General features: G+C 43.7%; 1 protein-coding gene across 1 annotated transcript in view; it reads right to left on the reverse strand.

The window, feature by feature from the left end:
• Positions 1-5,259: 5,259 nt before the first annotated feature.
• The window catches only part of CHCHD3 (coiled-coil-helix-coiled-coil-helix domain containing 3), a 303,246-nt gene continuing 290,399 nt past the window's right edge, over positions 5,260-18,106 (reverse strand). The window contains exons 7-8 of the mRNA XM_012650619.1: positions 16,405-16,540; positions 5,260-6,013 (exon numbers count right to left, since the gene is read on the reverse strand). Coding sequence (XP_012506073.1) covers positions 5,990-6,013; positions 16,405-16,540 — 160 coding nt within the window. The 3' untranslated portion in view covers positions 5,260-5,989. The remainder of the gene's footprint in view (positions 6,014-16,404; positions 16,541-18,106) is intronic.

Consider the following 18,106-nt stretch of genomic DNA (forward strand, 5'->3'; position numbering starts at 1 on the left):
TTCTGTACAATAACATCTTTCTAACTTCACGGATAAATTCATTTCCAGTGGAAGAAAAACACCTCCTGCCTTAGTCACTGATATAAGTCCTGCGTTAAGCACCTGAGGGTGAGGAGGAGTGTGGGCTCTTTTATTTTGGGTTCACATTTAACATGTGGCTGCTGCAAAGGCCTTTTAAGAACACTGAGGTGACAGAAAATAAACTCTTGATGGCAGATTAGCTGCTGTCCTGTTCGCCCTGTGCTCAGGTGGAGTTCCCAGCTCTTGCTCTGCAGCCTGCCTTCCGAGCTGGAAAGAAACCACAAAGCCACTTCAAGTCGAGGTTGAATAAGACTTTCAACGACTTTGTGGTCATGCTTCTGAGACTGGGGTGCTCATTTCCTCGGGGAGATGCAAAGCCAAGCTACAACGTGCAGGTTGGCATTGCTTTGCTGGTTTGATGCTGACTGAGAAACACGACCTGTCGCTATGGAATAAAGAAAATGGTTTTTCCCTTGTTCCTTGGACTGCACAGGCAGCAGGTAATAGGCGGTTGGCTCCAGTCATCTGGCCCCGACCCCGATTTTATATATTCGCAGGGAGTGGCAGAGAGAGAGGCGGCACTGACGGCCAGCGGGCTGCCTCTGTGTGGACCTGACAGGGAACAGGGCTTTGCAGGAGGCCACCCAAATACAGACCACTCAGGCTGCTGCCTGTGCTGGGAAGGTCTGGGAAGGAAAGGCGCGCAGCCAGAGCAGAGTGGTACCTTGCAAGGACCACTGACTTCTGGCTTCCACGTTTGCATTTAAAAGCCATTATGGAAATGTCACTTACCTGCAAGGCAGGGTTATATTCAAAGCATACAGCTCTCTCCACAGTGACATAACCACAGCCCAGTAAGGCTCCTCCCAGGAGAAGCAGAGACTATCTGTGGGGAGGGGCACAAGGCAAGTCAAGCTTTTTAGCACGGGAAAATCTTTGAAGTGTATGGAGGCCTTGCCTAATCAAACCCACTGCAAGAGGTTTGAAGCACTCCATTAAACTGAAGCATAGCTGTTTTCCATTTAGAGTTGACTTGGTTTGAGGGAATTTCAAGGACTGAACTTCAGTTTCAATTTCCAACTTCCTTAAATGAAAAGCATAAATATAGTGACCATATTTTCTGAATCCTAAGTAGATTGAACACTGGATTATCCCCTGAATTATAACCATGGTCTAGAGAAGACCAAGGGTCTGTTTGGAGGGGCAGAAAAAGTAGAAACATCTTTGATTTGGATGATTTTTGTTTTTTCCCCTAAACTAAAGCAATTCAACTTTTTTTAGGGGCTCTGCCGGCAATATTGAGGCTGGAGGTACCAGAGGACAGATAGCACAATATGAAACATAGTTTATCTCATCATCTTCATTCCACATCAGCCTGGAGGTAGAAGAATGAACTGGGTGGTTGGCCATTTTTCTCTCAAACCCAAGATCCAACGACTCCGGGCTTTGGAAGGTAATGGAACTGAAAGTTCCGGAGGTGTCTGGTGCTTTGGCCAAAATTCCTAGCATGAGGGACCTCGGCAGATGAGTGAGGTGACTCTCACCCTGGGTACAGGGGTACAAATCTACTTTGTCTTCAATGTGTTTCAATCCCATCCAACACCACGGGGAAAGGAGCGCCAGAGAGCAGGAGGCGCGGGGCTCCCCAAGGGAGATGGGGTGGGGGCAGGCTCCTCGGTACCCCAGGGAGGCCTTCAAAGTCATCGAACCTGAGAAATCGGACTACCCCATCCCCGTGGGTCATGTGCAGGCCGGGGATGACGGTAAAATGGAGACAGCTCTGGCTCGTCTAGATTGGAATAATTAAACATGACTTTTCGTGTATCATAGAGGGTGAAAAGGAGCTTCTGGGAAAACGCTACCCCTCTATGAGCACAACGATTACCAGGAGCCAGGGCTCCGTTCTGTGACAGTCGGGGGTTCCTCATCCCCTCCTGTTTCCCTTCCCGTTGCTCCAGTCATCGCTGGCACCCCCAAAACAAGTGGGTCAAAGGAAGGAGAGAGAGTGAACACTGAAACCTCTGGTATTTCGCTTTCTTTTAAAGGCCCAGAGGATGAAGCGGCTAAAACGATGTCTGTAACACAATTTTAAAACGAACCTGGTTCTGTTAACCAGCACACGTGCTCTTCTCCGGCTGGCGCTGGTACTGGAGCATCCGCACTCCTGTCTTCCACTCTGGGAGGGCTTTGACGGTGTGTCTCACCTGCACAAATGGGCCGTGTGTCCCAGGGTGGCTTTTTAGACTAGATACAGTCTGCCCGTGGAGTAAATCCCTTCGGGCACTGATGGAAAACCAATTCTTAAAAATCTTATCAGACCATAAGCTACAGGAAAAGTACAATCGAGGGCACAGAGAACTAAATACAAATATAGTTTTCCTTTAATTCAGAGAATTAAATCCATTTTCTTGGTTTATAAATTAAGAACTGCAAACATAAGAAATTACTAAATGATAAGAAGTACTAAATGGATGACTACAGATGTAGGAGGCTTGAGAAGAAAAGGAAGGATGTATCAAAAAGCATTTCTTATAATGACAAGGACCCAGAGCGGCCGCTCTGCAGTGAGGAACTGGAGGGAGGAGACTTACCCCACGCAACAGCGGCAGAGCCGGGCAAGCGCCCAGGATGCCCTGTCCACCCCTTTACCTGCCTCTCAAAAGGGGGCCCTGACAGGCTGGGGGGTGAGAAAAGCTTGAACACAAAAAAGAAGCCAGAGGAGGCAATGAGATGGCAGATAGAGAGGAGGAAGCAGAGACAGAGAGGAAAACTTGGGGGAGGAAGACAGGAGGAGGCAGTGAGGGCGTATGAATGACTATCAACTCATTCATTCAAAATATTAGCTTTTCAAGAAGATTAACTCAAAACAGACTCCTATTTCTCAGTCCACTTGCTTTGACTGCTGCCCTTTCAATTGTTCAATTGCTCTAATTCTTCTTTTAAAAAGTTTTCCAAGAATATATTGTCTTTAACTACAGTCACCACGTTTGTACAACAGATCTCTGAACTTACTCCTCTTAGCTAACTGAAATTTTGTTGCTGTAATTCTTAAATCTTGAAAGGGTCAGCTCCTACAGCTCACCGAAATGTGGGTTTCTGGCGAAGGCAATTGTACCTGTGGGCTGGAGGATATCAAGTGAAGAACCACACGTTCTCAATTTCTAAGCCAGAGAAGCTGAGAACATGTGGCTGCTCGTTCAGTTCTAAGCCAAATATTGCTTAAAACTGTTATAGACAGGAGACTCGTGGGTTGACCAGCTGTCCACAGACACCTGGCTTTTCAGCAGTACATGCTTACTACTAACCATGATTCATCAATAATTTTTTGCCCAGGCGTGGTGGCTCACGTCTGTCATCCCGGCACTCTGGGGGACCAAGAGGGGAGGACCGCTTGAGGCCAGGAGTTTCAACCAGGTTGGGCAACATAATGAGACCCTAACTCTACAAAAAATAGAAAAATTAGCCAGGTGTGGTGGTGCGCACTTGTAGTCCCCGCTACTTGGGAGGCTGAGGCAGGAGGATCACTTGAGCCCAGGAGCAGGTTGCGGTGAGCTAGATGGTGCCCCTGCACTCTAGCCTGGGTGACAGAGAGTTAAAAAATAGTAATTTTTTAAATGATCATATGCTGGCAAATTTTCTGTGATAAGTTATTGGCTTCTCAAAGAAAGGACTTTATGCTGGTTCAATCCACCTGTCTTCTGTAAGTTCATCGGACATTTGTTTAGTGTGATACCCTCTGACCAGCGTTCAAGACACTTTATTCTTCTTGGCTTCATGAGCCAAACTACTGTGGTTCAAGGTGTGTTCTGCCTAATCACATTTATCAGAATGAGAGAGGCAACCTGATGAACTGACCCTCCCTCCCTCCCCATGGATTCCACCAGCTTCAGAGGCCTGACTCCAGTGTTGCATTTCTCTGCTGGCAGCAAGACTGGCAGTCTGGGACGTGCCAAGTTCTTGGCTCTAAATTGCAAAACAAACCAGTATAGGAGGGGATTTGTGAGTTAGCTAATTTGCAAACACTATAGCAAGTCACCATGTAAACATTTGTTTTTGTGCTATTATTTCTCGCAGGCAGTTACCTGGATGTCACCCTGACAGCACCAAAATGTGCTGCTCCTCAAGTTACCAGTAATGACTTCATTTACACTCAAATGAACTCAACTTATTTTGCATCCCCAAAACAAATCCCCCAAACTACTCCAAAACAAAAAACCTTCATGAAACAGTAACCACAGAGTCTCTCTCTCAGTGGTAGGAGAGTCTCCGGTGCCACTCAGAATCGACATCAGGTGTACAGGTGTGTCCCAAGTGTCACTCAGATGGAGGCAAACAGGAAGTTGGATGAAGTTCACAAGTTCATCCTGACTTCCTCTAAATAAAAGGTATTTGGGCATGTGGACACTTGCTATGCCCCTAGCTCCAAATACTAGTTTATTGACTAATCACACAAAACAACATTTACTGGCTCTGACAGAATGTATGTGGAATGCATGTTGATTCTTCACCATAAGCCCAAAAACTAGGTTCTTTCACTCGCCCCCTTTTGACCGTTGAAGAAATGGAGGCTTAGCGTGCGGCTGGGGGACTTAGCTTCCATAGCAGAGACAGAATCTGAACACAGATGCACCTTCCTCCAGAGCCTGTATTCTCAATCATTTTGCTAAATTCATCCGTGTAACAAAATAAAAATTCTACACGGCAAAAGAAATTTAGAAGACACTGGTATTTTCTCCTCCCCCTAGCTCCCCAAAGAACTTTCCCATTTAGCTTCAGTGTGCATATTTGTTTCCAACTCACTCAGCTGCAGGGTTGAAGACCAATCCTGGTAGAAAAGGGAGAGTTATAATCAGGAAGTTTTGATGAAAGTGGAAAGAGGAAAAACTCTAAAGGTGGATTTTTTTTTTTTTTTTTAACATTTTCATAGTATTGCAGGGTCAGAAGGTCCTAACCAAGGTTATCTAATCTAGTTCTCGCCCCAGGCACGATGACTTAAGTCATCCCCAAGAAAGAAAGGTTCATGCAATTTGTAAAGATCTTCCAGAATTCTGTCTACCTGAGAGGCAGTTATAACCATCACTTGCCTGTCTGAGGCTCTGTGAAGTGCTTAGGAGCCTTTTAGAGGAAAGGTACAGCACAAATGCAAATTATTAACAATATAAATCAACTCAATTCCCATAAGCATAACCATCTAACCCAGCCACAGGAATGAATGTGTGAGGCTCTGAGGCACAATGCCAGTCTTTGTCAGAAAATATATTTATTATTGATAGGGAGTGAAGTGAAGATGTCAGCATTCACGATAGAGGTTGAATAAGCCAAGGTTGCCTTTATATTGATAAAAATACCTTATTTCGCTTGTAATCATAAACATTATTCCAGTAAAAGAGGTACATTTTCTCTCCTTTTGTCTTCTTACTTGCATGATCACCACAATAAGTTAAAATGAAATAGCTCTTACATAATCAAAGGAGAAAAGAAAAAGAGAGAAAACCAACATGCCACAGCCTAGACAATTCTACCCAGCGTTACTGCCCCAAGATCCGTGTGTTTTGGGCTGTCCTCTCCCTCCACGCCAATTAACTCAGCAGCCCACCCCGCTCTGTTAGAGCGGAGGTTCACCAAACGACAGGGCTTGGTTAGAATGGCAACGCTTTATGGTCAGTAGAAGTAGAACAGAAAGCACAAAAAGGTGGAGAGGGCTGCCTTTCTCTTTTAATCATCATGAAGGGGATTTATAATACTGAAGGGTGTCCTTTGATGACTGATCCCTGACCTAGGCCTTGGCTTTTCAAATTGTTGCTAATCAAAATGTGACATGATGCTGTCAAATCTGTTCTTCAGTGCTTCTCTTTAGTGGTCTTCTCTTTAGTGGTCTTCTCTTTAAATGGGTTATTATCTTACTAGGAAAAAAAACATTCCACCTCTGGAATTAACGTTGAAGGTGTTGTCTGTGTTCTCAGAGTTTTTATCCTCCCTTCTCAAGCGTGATCTGTAAGAGAAATGAAAGTATAAGTTTTACCATCAGAAGGAGAGGGGGTAAAAAAAATGCAGTAACCATTTAGTACAAGTTGTATTTCATTTCAAATATCTACTTCAAAAACACATAAAACAAGGCATACGCTTCCTCCTCCCAAAATATTGCTACCTTTCACCACCACCACTGAGACCCTACAGATGAACACGGCCTGGTGAGGGGGGAAGGGTGGCAGTTGTGTGCCGTCTTCTCACCAGGAGCATTTGGAAATGTGGGGAACATTGCCGGTGGCCACAGTGACTGGGGGAAAGCTACTGCCTAGTTATAGTTAGAGAGGGGGGGAGAGAGAGAGAGAGAGAGAGAGAGAGAGAGAGAGAGAGTGAGTATGAGTGTGTGTGTGTTTGTGTGCGTGTGCGAGCTGGGGGATCAACTCGTAACCCCCAGGGCTCTGAGAAGGAATCTCTCAACTGAAAAGAACACAAGAATCTCTCCCAGAGACTCCCGATCCCTCCAGGCAGGATGCCGATGTTCACGTGCTTTCGTGGCTGGGCAGAGCTGCACACACAAGTACCTATTCCCAAATTGCAGAAATGATCTCTACATTCTATTTAGTTGTTTATTGTGGGGGGGGTAGTACAATTCTTAACTATCAGATTAAACTCTATAACCAGCCGGAACAGGGAGTACACTGCCTCCATTTTTAGAGAACTTTAAGAAGAAAAAAGTAATACTTTCCCTGTTGGTTTTGAAGTTACTCAGAAGAGGCTGGGTGAGTCTCAAGGTTGCCTCTAGCCCATCTGTGCACGCCTTCCTCTGGCCAACCGTCACCCTTCCAGCCACCCACGCACCCACCTCCTAACCGAGCTCCTCCTAGGTACTCGCTGCACTCAGTTAAATGCTTTGGGGAAACTGACACAGACACCCAAGAAAATTAAGGAACTACACAGGGCAACAGTTTGCACTTTTTATTTATTTGCTAAATAAATGCTAAAAAAATTTTTTTTATTGGAATAAACACAGTATAAATCTCAAAAGGAGCAAAAATGTATCTGGTAATAAGTAATTTTTTTCCTTCCTTCCATTTCCCAGTTTCTCGTGTACCCCTCCAGAGAAAGTAACAGTTGAAAAGACGAGTGGTTCTGCCTCACACAGCGGGTAAGACTGTTGCTAGGGTGAAAGATTCAGAGGTAGGAACAAGCCCAATATATACGGAACACTGAGGAGAGGCCCCCCTGGAAGAAAGGGCGTATGCTCAGGATCTACGGAGATAAAGCGTGTAAAGACCACCCGGAATAGATGGCAGACTGAGACGCTTCCTGCTGGCCACTGACAAAACGTGGGAACCCAACAAATGCTTTTAAATAGGAGAAAGACATTTAGGAAGGTTAACCCGACATCCTTGGCATGACGGACCCAACAGAGGACAGTCTGGAGGCAGGAAGACCAGTGAGGAGGCAGATTAGAAACCAGGCAAGAGTGAAAGAAAAAAAAGATAGAGCCACAAAAAGACACGGGAAGAAAAAGAGAGATGGTGAGTTCCGAGGCACGGGAGGGTCCCCAGTGACAGGAAGTGGTGGAGTCTCTGAGAGAAACTGGGGAGTCAGAGGAAGGGGCCAACTTGGGAATGAGGACGATGACTTACATTCTGGGATTGTGAGATGATTTTGGATGAGACATCTCAGAGAGAAATATCTAGAAGGAGGTTGTACGCTTGGAAAGAAAGGTCAAAGGTCTCTAGACAGAAGATTTAGGTCAAAGATAAAAAGACCGGAATAAAGGGGGCAGAAAGAAAGAGTGGAAGTGTTGGGTCATAGGAGCAAAGGCTGAACAGATTATCCTAACCCGTGTCTGTGACCATAGGTTTCTAAGGAGACCATGTCCACAGGGGACAAAAGAAGGAAAAGTATTAAGGCAGGAGAACTAGGTCAGTGGTAACACACCCAGAGGTGGTCAGAAAATGATTCAGTCAAATATGAAGTAAATTAGAAAAACTAGATCGTCTAGAGAAAACAGGACAAAGTAGGTGAAGGAGACTGTTTTCAACAGAGAGTTGCCTGTAGAACCACGCTGGCAGGTGGGGCATCTCGCACACCAGTCATTCACACGAGCTATGCATTTACTGGGAAAATCACACGTTGAGCATCTACAACATAAGAGTCAGACACAGCCTGGCAATCTCAGCTGTCCTCACCCCCTGCGACTTGATCTGTGGGAAAGTCTCTCCAATTATATGGGCAGGAAGCTCTGTAAATTCCAGGTATACAGACAACATCCTACAACTTTCTTTCTTAAATTCAAAATGGAAGCCAGTATAAAGCTACACTGAGCCTACCTCAGGGCATTTAGTTACTGAAGAAAGTGATCCCTTTGTAAGTGATACCGCTTTGTCATTTTGCATTTTGGGGGTTATGGAGTCACTACATTCTTCAGCACACTGGTGGGAACTTTAAGCTGTTATCTGCCTGGTCAGGAGTACATGGCTGTGCCTACAATCTAGGGTTTATGGTTAAAAAGACACGTAACGAAGTCTCTCTTTTCAAATATTGCAAAATCCTCTGCAGCTACCAAACATAATTAAAGCAACAGTTAAAGTGTTTTTCAAGAGTCTAGAGATCCTTTTCACTATTCTTCTCCCTGCAACCTCAACTGAATATAGATGGGTAATTTTTCAACCACATCAGGTGATGCTAAGAATGTTAGACTCTCTTTGAGAAAGACAAGATGGGCCTTGGCTGGTTTGAGGATCAGCATGGCAGTCTAGCATAAAAACACTATTAGAGTACATGTGAACAAATGTCAAACACAGAGAAATAATGTTTTAGTAACTATATCTAACCATATCCACATAATACCCTGTTACATGTATTAAAATTCTAATCCTCCAGGACAGCACAGTGGCTCAGCTGATTCGTGGTGACTCCTCGCAGACATGCAGGACCACAGGAAAGCTCCAGGGCTGATCTATGAACACGCTGTCTAACTGCACTCAGCTGCCACTGAAGGGTGGCAGAGGTGGTACAAAACCGCCTAACACTTCTGTCAGAGACATTAACAAATACAACGACAAGTAGAATTTTTAAAAGATGAATACATCTGTAAAATATTCTGTGTTATTACCCCATCACAGTTATGCAACAAAACCTGCTCAACCCAGACCCCAGGGCTATTGGCTGGAGGGATCCCTCGGCCTGGTGGGGTCTGCAGTGTTCAGCTCCCACCTGAGAGGTTCTCCTATAATCTCTGTATTGGTTCTGTAAGTAGCTGCTGTGGGCTGAATTTCAACACTGCATAAATTTAACACTGCATAAATTAACATAGGAAATTCCCTAAAGAATGAGGGAGAAGCTTTGCAAGTTATAAAAAATTGCTTCTTTCATTTAAGGAACCGCTAACACTTAATCTTAACGTGGAGGGAGAAATTCCTTGCCTTTGCTCATCACTCACGTAGTTGGGCCACAGAAACTCCTTTTATGAACAGCCTGGTGAGTCACCGAAAGGAGAGGGCGGTTCAGGCACTGCTGCTGCTCTTTTCCCAAGTTTCTTTCCCAGTCCAGCCACCGAGGAAACTGGCAGCTCATGCTGTCAAGCAGGAACAGTGCCCCTGGAGACCTGAGACTGTGTGTCATCACCACTTGCTAAAATGATCCTAACCACATCCCTCAAATGTTTTTGTTAAGCAGTAATCTCATCAACTGATTTTTGAATTGCAGCTTTTCTGGAGGGGTTGACTACCCTAGCAGTGTGCCAGCTACTGGTGGTCTCCATCACTTATGAGAAATCATGGCAACCCTGGATTGCTAACCGATCATCACGAAGAAAAATTGTTTGTATTTTTTCTTTTTTTAAGATACCCCTCAGAGGGCTGGTCTCTGGACGAGCTCACTCAGCATCTCACAAGAGCGTAGGCCTCACAGAGCTGGGGACAGAAGCAGGAAGATGGACACAGCTGTGGAAACGAAGATGGAGCCATGTCCCAGGTCAGACCTAGTGTCAACACTGGAGCTTTCACTAAGGGAGGACAGGAAAAACCGTGGTGAGGAACAAGACAGAACGAGAAGACTGCAAGCCACAGAGGAAGGAAGAGCACTCTATGAATTGAGTTTACAAGAAGCACAAAGCAAACTTTGCCTGTGCATCGAGTACTGTTCCCCACTACCTGAAAATCTGATTAGCTAAACTTATTTGGTTTTCAATATCTGTCTCTTCCCCCCAGCAAGTGCTGTTCTTTGTTCTTCCTGCTTTAGAGGAAGCACAAGTTAACTTTCTTCTGCCTGGATCTTATTTTATATCTTCTATGACAAATGTTCTGTGTAATATTCAAATTAAGTTACAAGTAATTAACTGTTTATACAGCTTGCAATAACAGACAAAACACACACTGCAGTGCTATCTTGAAGGACAAGCACTAGAAAAGAAATACCTATTAAGAAAAATGAAATCTATTACCATGGTAATATTTCCTCTATTAAACTCAGATTTAAAAGAGGGAAAATGTCATAGAGCAACTATTTACTCTCAGAAAGTGGTTTAGAAAAGGATTCCTATGATGGAAGAGGCTGGGGTCACAAATGTAAAGTTTGGAATTTAGTTTGCTTTGATATGACTCCAAATTTGAGGGGCCGCCCTACCAAAGGATCAGAAATCTATTATGAAATCCCCATGTGTCATCCTGTGCACCAGCAGCCCAGCCGGGTGATTAATAAATGTCATTAGGTGATGCTGATAAAGAAGCCTTCGAACACAATAAAAACGTGCTCCTGTAGGTCTTCCAGGAAGTTAGCCTTCTTGATTTATCTTTGTGCTCTCTGAAGGTGGCCACCGTGTACATCAGACCCTGATGCAGGTCAGGGGAGGGGAGGAGGGGGGCTGAGAGCGGCTGAGCCAAGGAGGGTCTGGTTACAACTGTGAGATAGCCAGGGGGCCATGTCACCTTGGCTCAGTGTCCCCTCCCTCTCCCCTACCCACAATAACCAGGTGTGGCTCCTCACCTAGGATCACCTACAACTCTAAGGGGAGCAAGAGAAGGGACCTCTTTTTCAGGGGCTCCCACCTTCTTCCCAAGCCATTTTCCCATTAGTTCCTGAGGCTAAACATTCATTCCTAGAGTTGGTGTGATTAGACCGCTGCTAGATGGCTTAGACCTGTAGGCAGTAACAGCTCCTCATCTCCCGGAAGAGGAAAAACAAAGACGTAGCAGGACATCTGAGAGGGTGAAGACCTTTAATGCCGTTCAGGCCAAGGGAACTTGTACAACCCCTGTGTACACAGTCTCCTGGAGTATGTGCTCAAAGTGCAGATGCCCAGGTCTCACCTCAGACCTTCTCAATCAGACTCGCCAGGAATGAGGTTGGGCATGTGCATTTTAAACAAACTCCCCAGGTGACCCCGACATTCACCCACAGCTGAGATCTGACATTACAGGGAAAACACCCTGGGTTTGGAATAAGAGCAGACTCATTTGGTCTGGGCTCTACCCTTCTATGGACCACTTAAACTCTTAGGGTGCTAATTTTTGCAAGTAGAAAAGTTGGGTTACATGATCTCTACGGTTCTTCTAGCTCCACCAACCGTAAGTCTATTAAATCACTTGCATCTAATGTAGAGTTCATCCGAAAACAATGATAAAATACAGCTTGCTCTGGCAGTAGGTTTTCCTTTCAAGAACCCTGATTTCTAAGTGATAGCTACTACATTCTCAGGACCTCTTCGCACTTGAATAATAGGGAAGCATTAATATTTGAACCCTGGTCTAACACAAATACAATTTATAAGGGAGGTAAAATACACTGTCTTTAAGAAGGTAGACAGAAATTCTGCTAAAGCAAATTCCTCCATATGCACTGATCTTGGAGTCTTTGATTTTGGAGCCTAACTATACACTGGAGATGTCAATTGCATTTTCGAAATGAGAAAACTGTGTACACTAGCCTTGGATTGGAGTGCTGCCATGTTAGGATCTAGCCTCACTTCTCAGGGTCTTCACTCCATGCTCCTCACTGCAGCCAGGTCACTTTCTGATCCCCCCAGAGAGGTCAGCAGGAAGCATACAGGTCTAAAGTGAAGGTTGCCTCACTTAAAACAGGCCTTTATTTTGGTCCTTCCTTGAGCTGAGCTACCTGCTTGCCTGGGTACTGACGCAACTGCCTGCTTACTGATTGAAACCTCTGCTGTGGTTTATGGACTCCTGACTGCCCTATCATCTGACTTCCAGCCCCACATTGACCTCTGTCATTGCCGTCTCCTGGAGCTGGCCCTTGCTTTTGGTCCTAGCCTGTCCTTGGTTCTTCAGATCCTGGCTTCCTGCTCTATCCCCAAAATCCCTCATCTGGGCATCCTGATACAGGAGGTAGCCCGAATTTTCATCGAATGGACTTCTTTACCCGGCAAGCTACATTCTGCCAGGCAGCGCTGAGATAGCTGTTTTTCACTTCACTGACTTTAGAGAAACTGTGAAACTGTTCCTATTCCCTCCCAGTTCATTCTGCCACCTTGGCTTTCCCAGGGCTGTCAGGAATGTGAATTTCAAGGCAAAGGTATGTGGAGGTTGGAGGCCGGGCAGCAGGCAGGCCAATCAGAACGCAGGTGTTCTTCCTGCATGAAATGTGTAAGGCAGATGACAAAATCTAAGAGGCAAAGGTACAAAAATTGGAGGTCTCAAAAGTATGGGTACAGCTTGTACTAAACAGGCCACGTCTCTTGAGTGTGCCCGTGAACATGTGTGCTTAACGCACACCACCTGTTGCTCTCACACGTGAAAGCAGAATCCGTCCTAGAATGACAGAGCGGGAAGGTCCTCATGGATCACCTAGTTCAAACCCTCAATTTATCAAAGAAGAAACTGAAGCTCAAGTCATCATGACTAGATTAGGATGGCAGCAACAGCATTTCCCACAAACCCTAACCTCCAGTGAACAGAGAATGTTCCATAAGGATCCAGCCGAGTCTGTACCTTTCAGTCAATTGCAGCAGGGCTGAGAAAACGCTGAAATGCTTAGACCAGCTTCCCCAAAGCAGCTCGATTCTGCAAGTAAATAGCAGGGAAGTGGTGTGTCCCAGGGCATTATCCCAGAGGCAATGCAGATCTGGAAGCAAACCCTTTCTACACCGTACCCCTCATCTTGTAAAATAGAATTTGGGCACATTTTGGTCCAACTGGGCAAACACTATTGGCTTCCATGGTCTCTTGTGTAGACAGGGAACCTCACAGAATGGGAACCAGGTTTTAGGGGCAAGAAGAGGTAATCCAACCTTGGGGAGCTTAAGAAAGTTATGAGGCTAAGCATATATGAGAAATAAAGAAGTCTGTGCCAATCAATGCTTTCCTCCATTTTTAAACGCTGTATCTCAGATAGCCAGCCGGTAGCTTTTAAGTCGTAGAAATAATAATTATAGCAATTTAATATCTCTTTCCCTCATGAAGAACACATAACTTAATATACTAGAAACAATAGCCGAAATGTCTCATGTCAAGCCATGAGGAATTGTTTAAGAATAGCTGAAGAAAGGCTGATCAGAATAAATGGAAGAATAAGTAGAAAGGAAGAGTAGGGCTAAGAAATAACCGGAAATTTTCCTATCAGTAAAATCTATTAGTCCCTAGAACAATGCCCCAGGGAACCAGTGAGAGGCCAATCTTATGAGTCATTTAAAAGTGGAGTGGACTTGGCTATTGGAATTATTCCATGGGGGAAACCCTTGTACTTCGTCGGAAATGGACGTTATGACCTAATGGGTTGTTGTCATGTTTAGCATTTTCCTTGTTTAGCATGTCCAGCTTGTTCTCTGGATTTAACAGGAAACATAAGCAGGGGAGTTGGCCCATCAGGAACTGCTACAGTAAGGAGGACCTTGTATCCTGCTGAAGTCTCCTCTAACAACAGGCGCAGAGTTGGGGTCACAAGGTTAGGCTAAATTCCCAAGGAGCAAAAGGACACCCTGGTATCAGAGGCAAAGTAACTACTCATGAAATACTAATATAAGCTCCCCCTGGCAGGATCAGTTTGACATGATCTTAAAACGGGGCAGTGCTGAGTTACGCCTTTCATCACAGGCTCTATGAACCCACTGCCCTCTCTGTGACCTTCAGGCTCTCTGTGACCAGTTCATTGGATCGTCAACCTTCTTTGCCTCCCTTTGTGGTTTCGCTCTCACTTTCCCTCATCATCTCATTTCTGTAGCGGAGGATGGACGCCCCTTTACACACTCACCCACTCAAAGACTGAAACCTTTGAATTTATTTGGAAATTTTTTGTTTTTATGGCACGGTACATCTTGGTCTAGTTGTTAAATTTATCATCATGACTTCCCTGGGCTTCAATGCTCTCAACTGTAAAATGGTGAAACTAAAACCATCTCTATTTACATCTCAGGTTGTCATAAAAAACAAGTGAGAGAATGGATGTAAAATAACCTTGAAATCCTAAGCACTGTAGAAATATAAGATGGTATTTTTTGTTGCTGTTCTTGTCCATTTCAGTTTTGCCCACCTTAGGAAAAAAGGTTTTTAATATTACCTTGTATCATACACCCCCTAATAATTGGATATAAGAGTTGTGAAAACAGTAGGCACTCCAAATGTATTAGCTGAAAATAATATTAATATTAAATTATATTTCAGGTTGGGAAGGGAGGAAGAGGAAGGAGAGTCTGTTTTGAAATCACTAGTAATAGTGATCGACTTCTGGCTGATCTGTTTAGTTAGTTTCACCATGAAATAACAACGACTGAGGAAAGAAGGGAAAAAACAAGATTTACTGAATACTTTATATCAATGTAGTCCTCACAGCATTACCCCAATTCACAGATGAGAAAAACCAAGGCCCAAGGTCACAGAGCTAGTGAAAGACAGGGCTTGGATACTAACTCAGATCTGCCAGATTGTAACTCTCTGCTGCACCATGGGGCATATCTGATTTTGTCCCAAGTTAACTTTCTTTTATCCTATAAATACACGCCATTGATCTCATGGGGCTATGTGTAGATGATTCAACACAACCTAGACAGGCAGGATGGAGTCAATACTCCCAACGCCCCTGCAGTTGCTACTTTAGTAATGTTACAAATCACACTGCGGAAACAGGCACATATGTTAGGTACCAGCGTTGCAGCATATGCTTTGTCACTGTCGCTCTTTCCCACTGACTACCCAAGCCCCACTGCAATAAGGCACTGTCACCAAGTCAGAAAAATCCATGAGTCAACCTACAAGTCCCAAGAGCCTCAGTTAGTATTAATATTGAAGGTTGGAGCTTGTTAAGAGCACATCAGAAGCTGTTTTTGACAAATAAAATGTACCAACTTAACGTTAGCAATATTGCCTCTACCAAAGACCTTTATAGAAAAGAATCCCTGGCATACTACTGAGAGTTATACAAGTGCTGCTACAAGCAAGAAACAGAAAAAAGCCACAAGCCACTGGCCTTTTAAAGACAGCATAGGCTTTTAATAAATCTTGATTATATTTTTCCACTGATATTACTGTTATTTCCCAGCTATACAGACAATACCAACCCTCCCATCAGATATTTAGAGTATCAGAAATGTACTATACTATTACAACTACAGCAGATTGGACTGTACAAAGGCATGCTGTGTAACTCAAATACTAGATTTAGTAGGGTTAGAAGGCCAACTCTAGGGAGTTTGTCAACAGAAGGAATCAAGGTTTCTAACAATTTCCGCCTCGCAGAACAACCTACATCCAACTGTTAAATTGGTTAAATGCTAGGCAATTATGTGACCTGCCAGAATTGATAATTTTCTTCAGGGTTTATCATTAGCTTTCTAAAGTACATAAATTAGAGAAAATACACAACCTATGAATATCATATTATTCTGATATGAAGGGTCAAGAGGAAAATGCAGCTATGGTATATAAAAACAGTGGAAATTCTTTCCTAAATGCTATCTCTGGTCTCTCTTTCCCTGCCCAGTCGAGTGTACTTTATCCACTGGTGGAAGGATTCAACAGTGATTAATGGTGGGTTTTGTTTTTGTTTTTAAATCAGGCTGTCTGTGTGACTACCTGCAGCTTACGGACCCAAAATTGCTAACTTCTTAATTTGTAACCTTCCCTTTGCTGGCTCTGAATACTGGTCTAGAAGTATGAGGCAATGACCGTGAGGATACAATTATTAGAGGACAAAAGTTCAGGGCAGGTGGATAAAAGTAAAATTTTAGTAGAATCTTTTTCTCTGCAAGTAAATCAGTTGAACGCAGGAGGACAGAGGTTCTTCCCACAATGACCTGGGATAGAAGTTAAGACCTGACCAAGTCATTACAGTAGTTCTTGATGGTGACCAGTTGAGTTTTTTCACACACATCGGCCCATTAAATCCTTATCACTGCCCCATGACGTCAGGCTCTCTATTCTCCTGGAGCCCTGCTGGCCTGGCTGGCACACCCACCTCTTTGGCATGATTGACGCAGTGCATGTACTGGCTGGCCAGGTCAGAGCACCTGAGGGTCTGGTGGGCGTTCTGACGGTAGCACTGAAGAATCTTGGCCTGCAGGTCAGCACAGACTGGATGAGATTCATACCGCCTGGAAACAAACACAGGGACCATTGAGACAAAGGGTCTTCATTCGGAAGAAAAGTCAAGGTTAAAGAATACATAAAATATAAAATAAGACATATATGTTGCAAATTAGAAAAAAGTTTAAGAGAAATGATTTTCCTTAAACTCTGAAGAAAGATATCGAAATTGTTCCCATGATAAAAATGTACACCTGGTAAATAAATTATACAAAATTAGTTCCATTAATTGAAACTGCTATGAGTTTCAACTACTCTGGGCAATATAACCTTCCCTGCCAAACCCAACCCCAGACCCAAACCTTATCAACAGCATCAGTACTCTTCATCCTGGCCAGCCGAGCCAGAAACCCAGGAGCCCTAACTTCTCTCTTCCATTCCCACATTCAATTGGTCACAAGTTTGAGATCCCCACTGTCTGGGCCTCCTTATCCATACTCACTGTCATTAAATTAATTCTGTACATAAATCTATATCCTGGATTCAACTGGTGACCTCCAAGCTGGTCTTTCTGTATCTTAACTTTCACCCTCTACTCTTGCCTCCATATTCATTCTGGACAACTCTTTCTAATAGATAAATGAGATACAGTATCTTTCCCTACTACTTTCTACATAAAATACAAGGTCAACAGATCAGGTTCCTGTGTACTCTGCAGCCTGCATCCCCACCATGCCCCCAATACTGAGACAGCCTGGACAGACCACGCTTGGAAACTGGTTCTCACACTTCTCTTCACATCTCTGCTCATGCTGCTCTTGATTTTGGAAATGCTCTGCACCCAAACTCCCACCCACTCCTCTATATCTGGAAAATACCTACTCATCTTTCAACACTTAGGTCATGTGGAACCTTCTGTATGTGGCTTTCATTAGCTCCCCCCTCCCTGGTGAGTCTATCACTCCCTTTATGGTGACCCCACTGATCCTGTATTAACTTCTCTCCCCATGCACGCAACACTGACTACATGAGAGTCAGTTTACTAGCCTACGTTTATTAGAATGCAAAAGCCGAGAAGGACTTTGTCTTATTTTCTTTGTGACCTCGGCTCCTAGATATGGATACCCCTATAGAAGCTATGTAATAAATGTGCTGAATGAATACAAATGAGTGGAAAGAAAACATTTTAAAATTTTGCTAATTATACTTACATATCTCAGATTTTAGTTAGATTGCTTCTCAGTAAACATACTAGACCAAATGTAAATGTTTCTAAAAAGCTTATAATACACACTTGAGAATAATAACACAAACCAAATAAATTATACAAATGAAAATATTCTTGTTAATGTGGCAGAGAAATTTGGAATATAAGGACTAAACATACACAGAGAAAACACATATTACCATTTTTAATCTAGGAATTCATATGTTTTTCCAAATTAGTTTTGTTTCATACAAAAAGCTAGTCTTTATCAGTTCTATTTTTTAAATTTAAATTTGTTATTTCCATAGTAATCTTGAAATAGCATTATTCTATATTTAATGGGTTCTTTAAAAACCCCTAGAGAACACAGGGGTAATATTTCTCATCAATAAGGAAACCCCTGGGTAATGATTTGTCTCCTCATTAC

This window comes from Propithecus coquereli, unplaced genomic scaffold, assembly GCF_000956105.1.
Source record: "Propithecus coquereli isolate 6110/MARCELLA unplaced genomic scaffold, Pcoq_1.0 Scaffold335, whole genome shotgun sequence".
In the NCBI taxonomy this organism is placed as follows: Eukaryota; Metazoa; Chordata; class Mammalia; order Primates; family Indriidae; genus Propithecus; species Propithecus coquereli.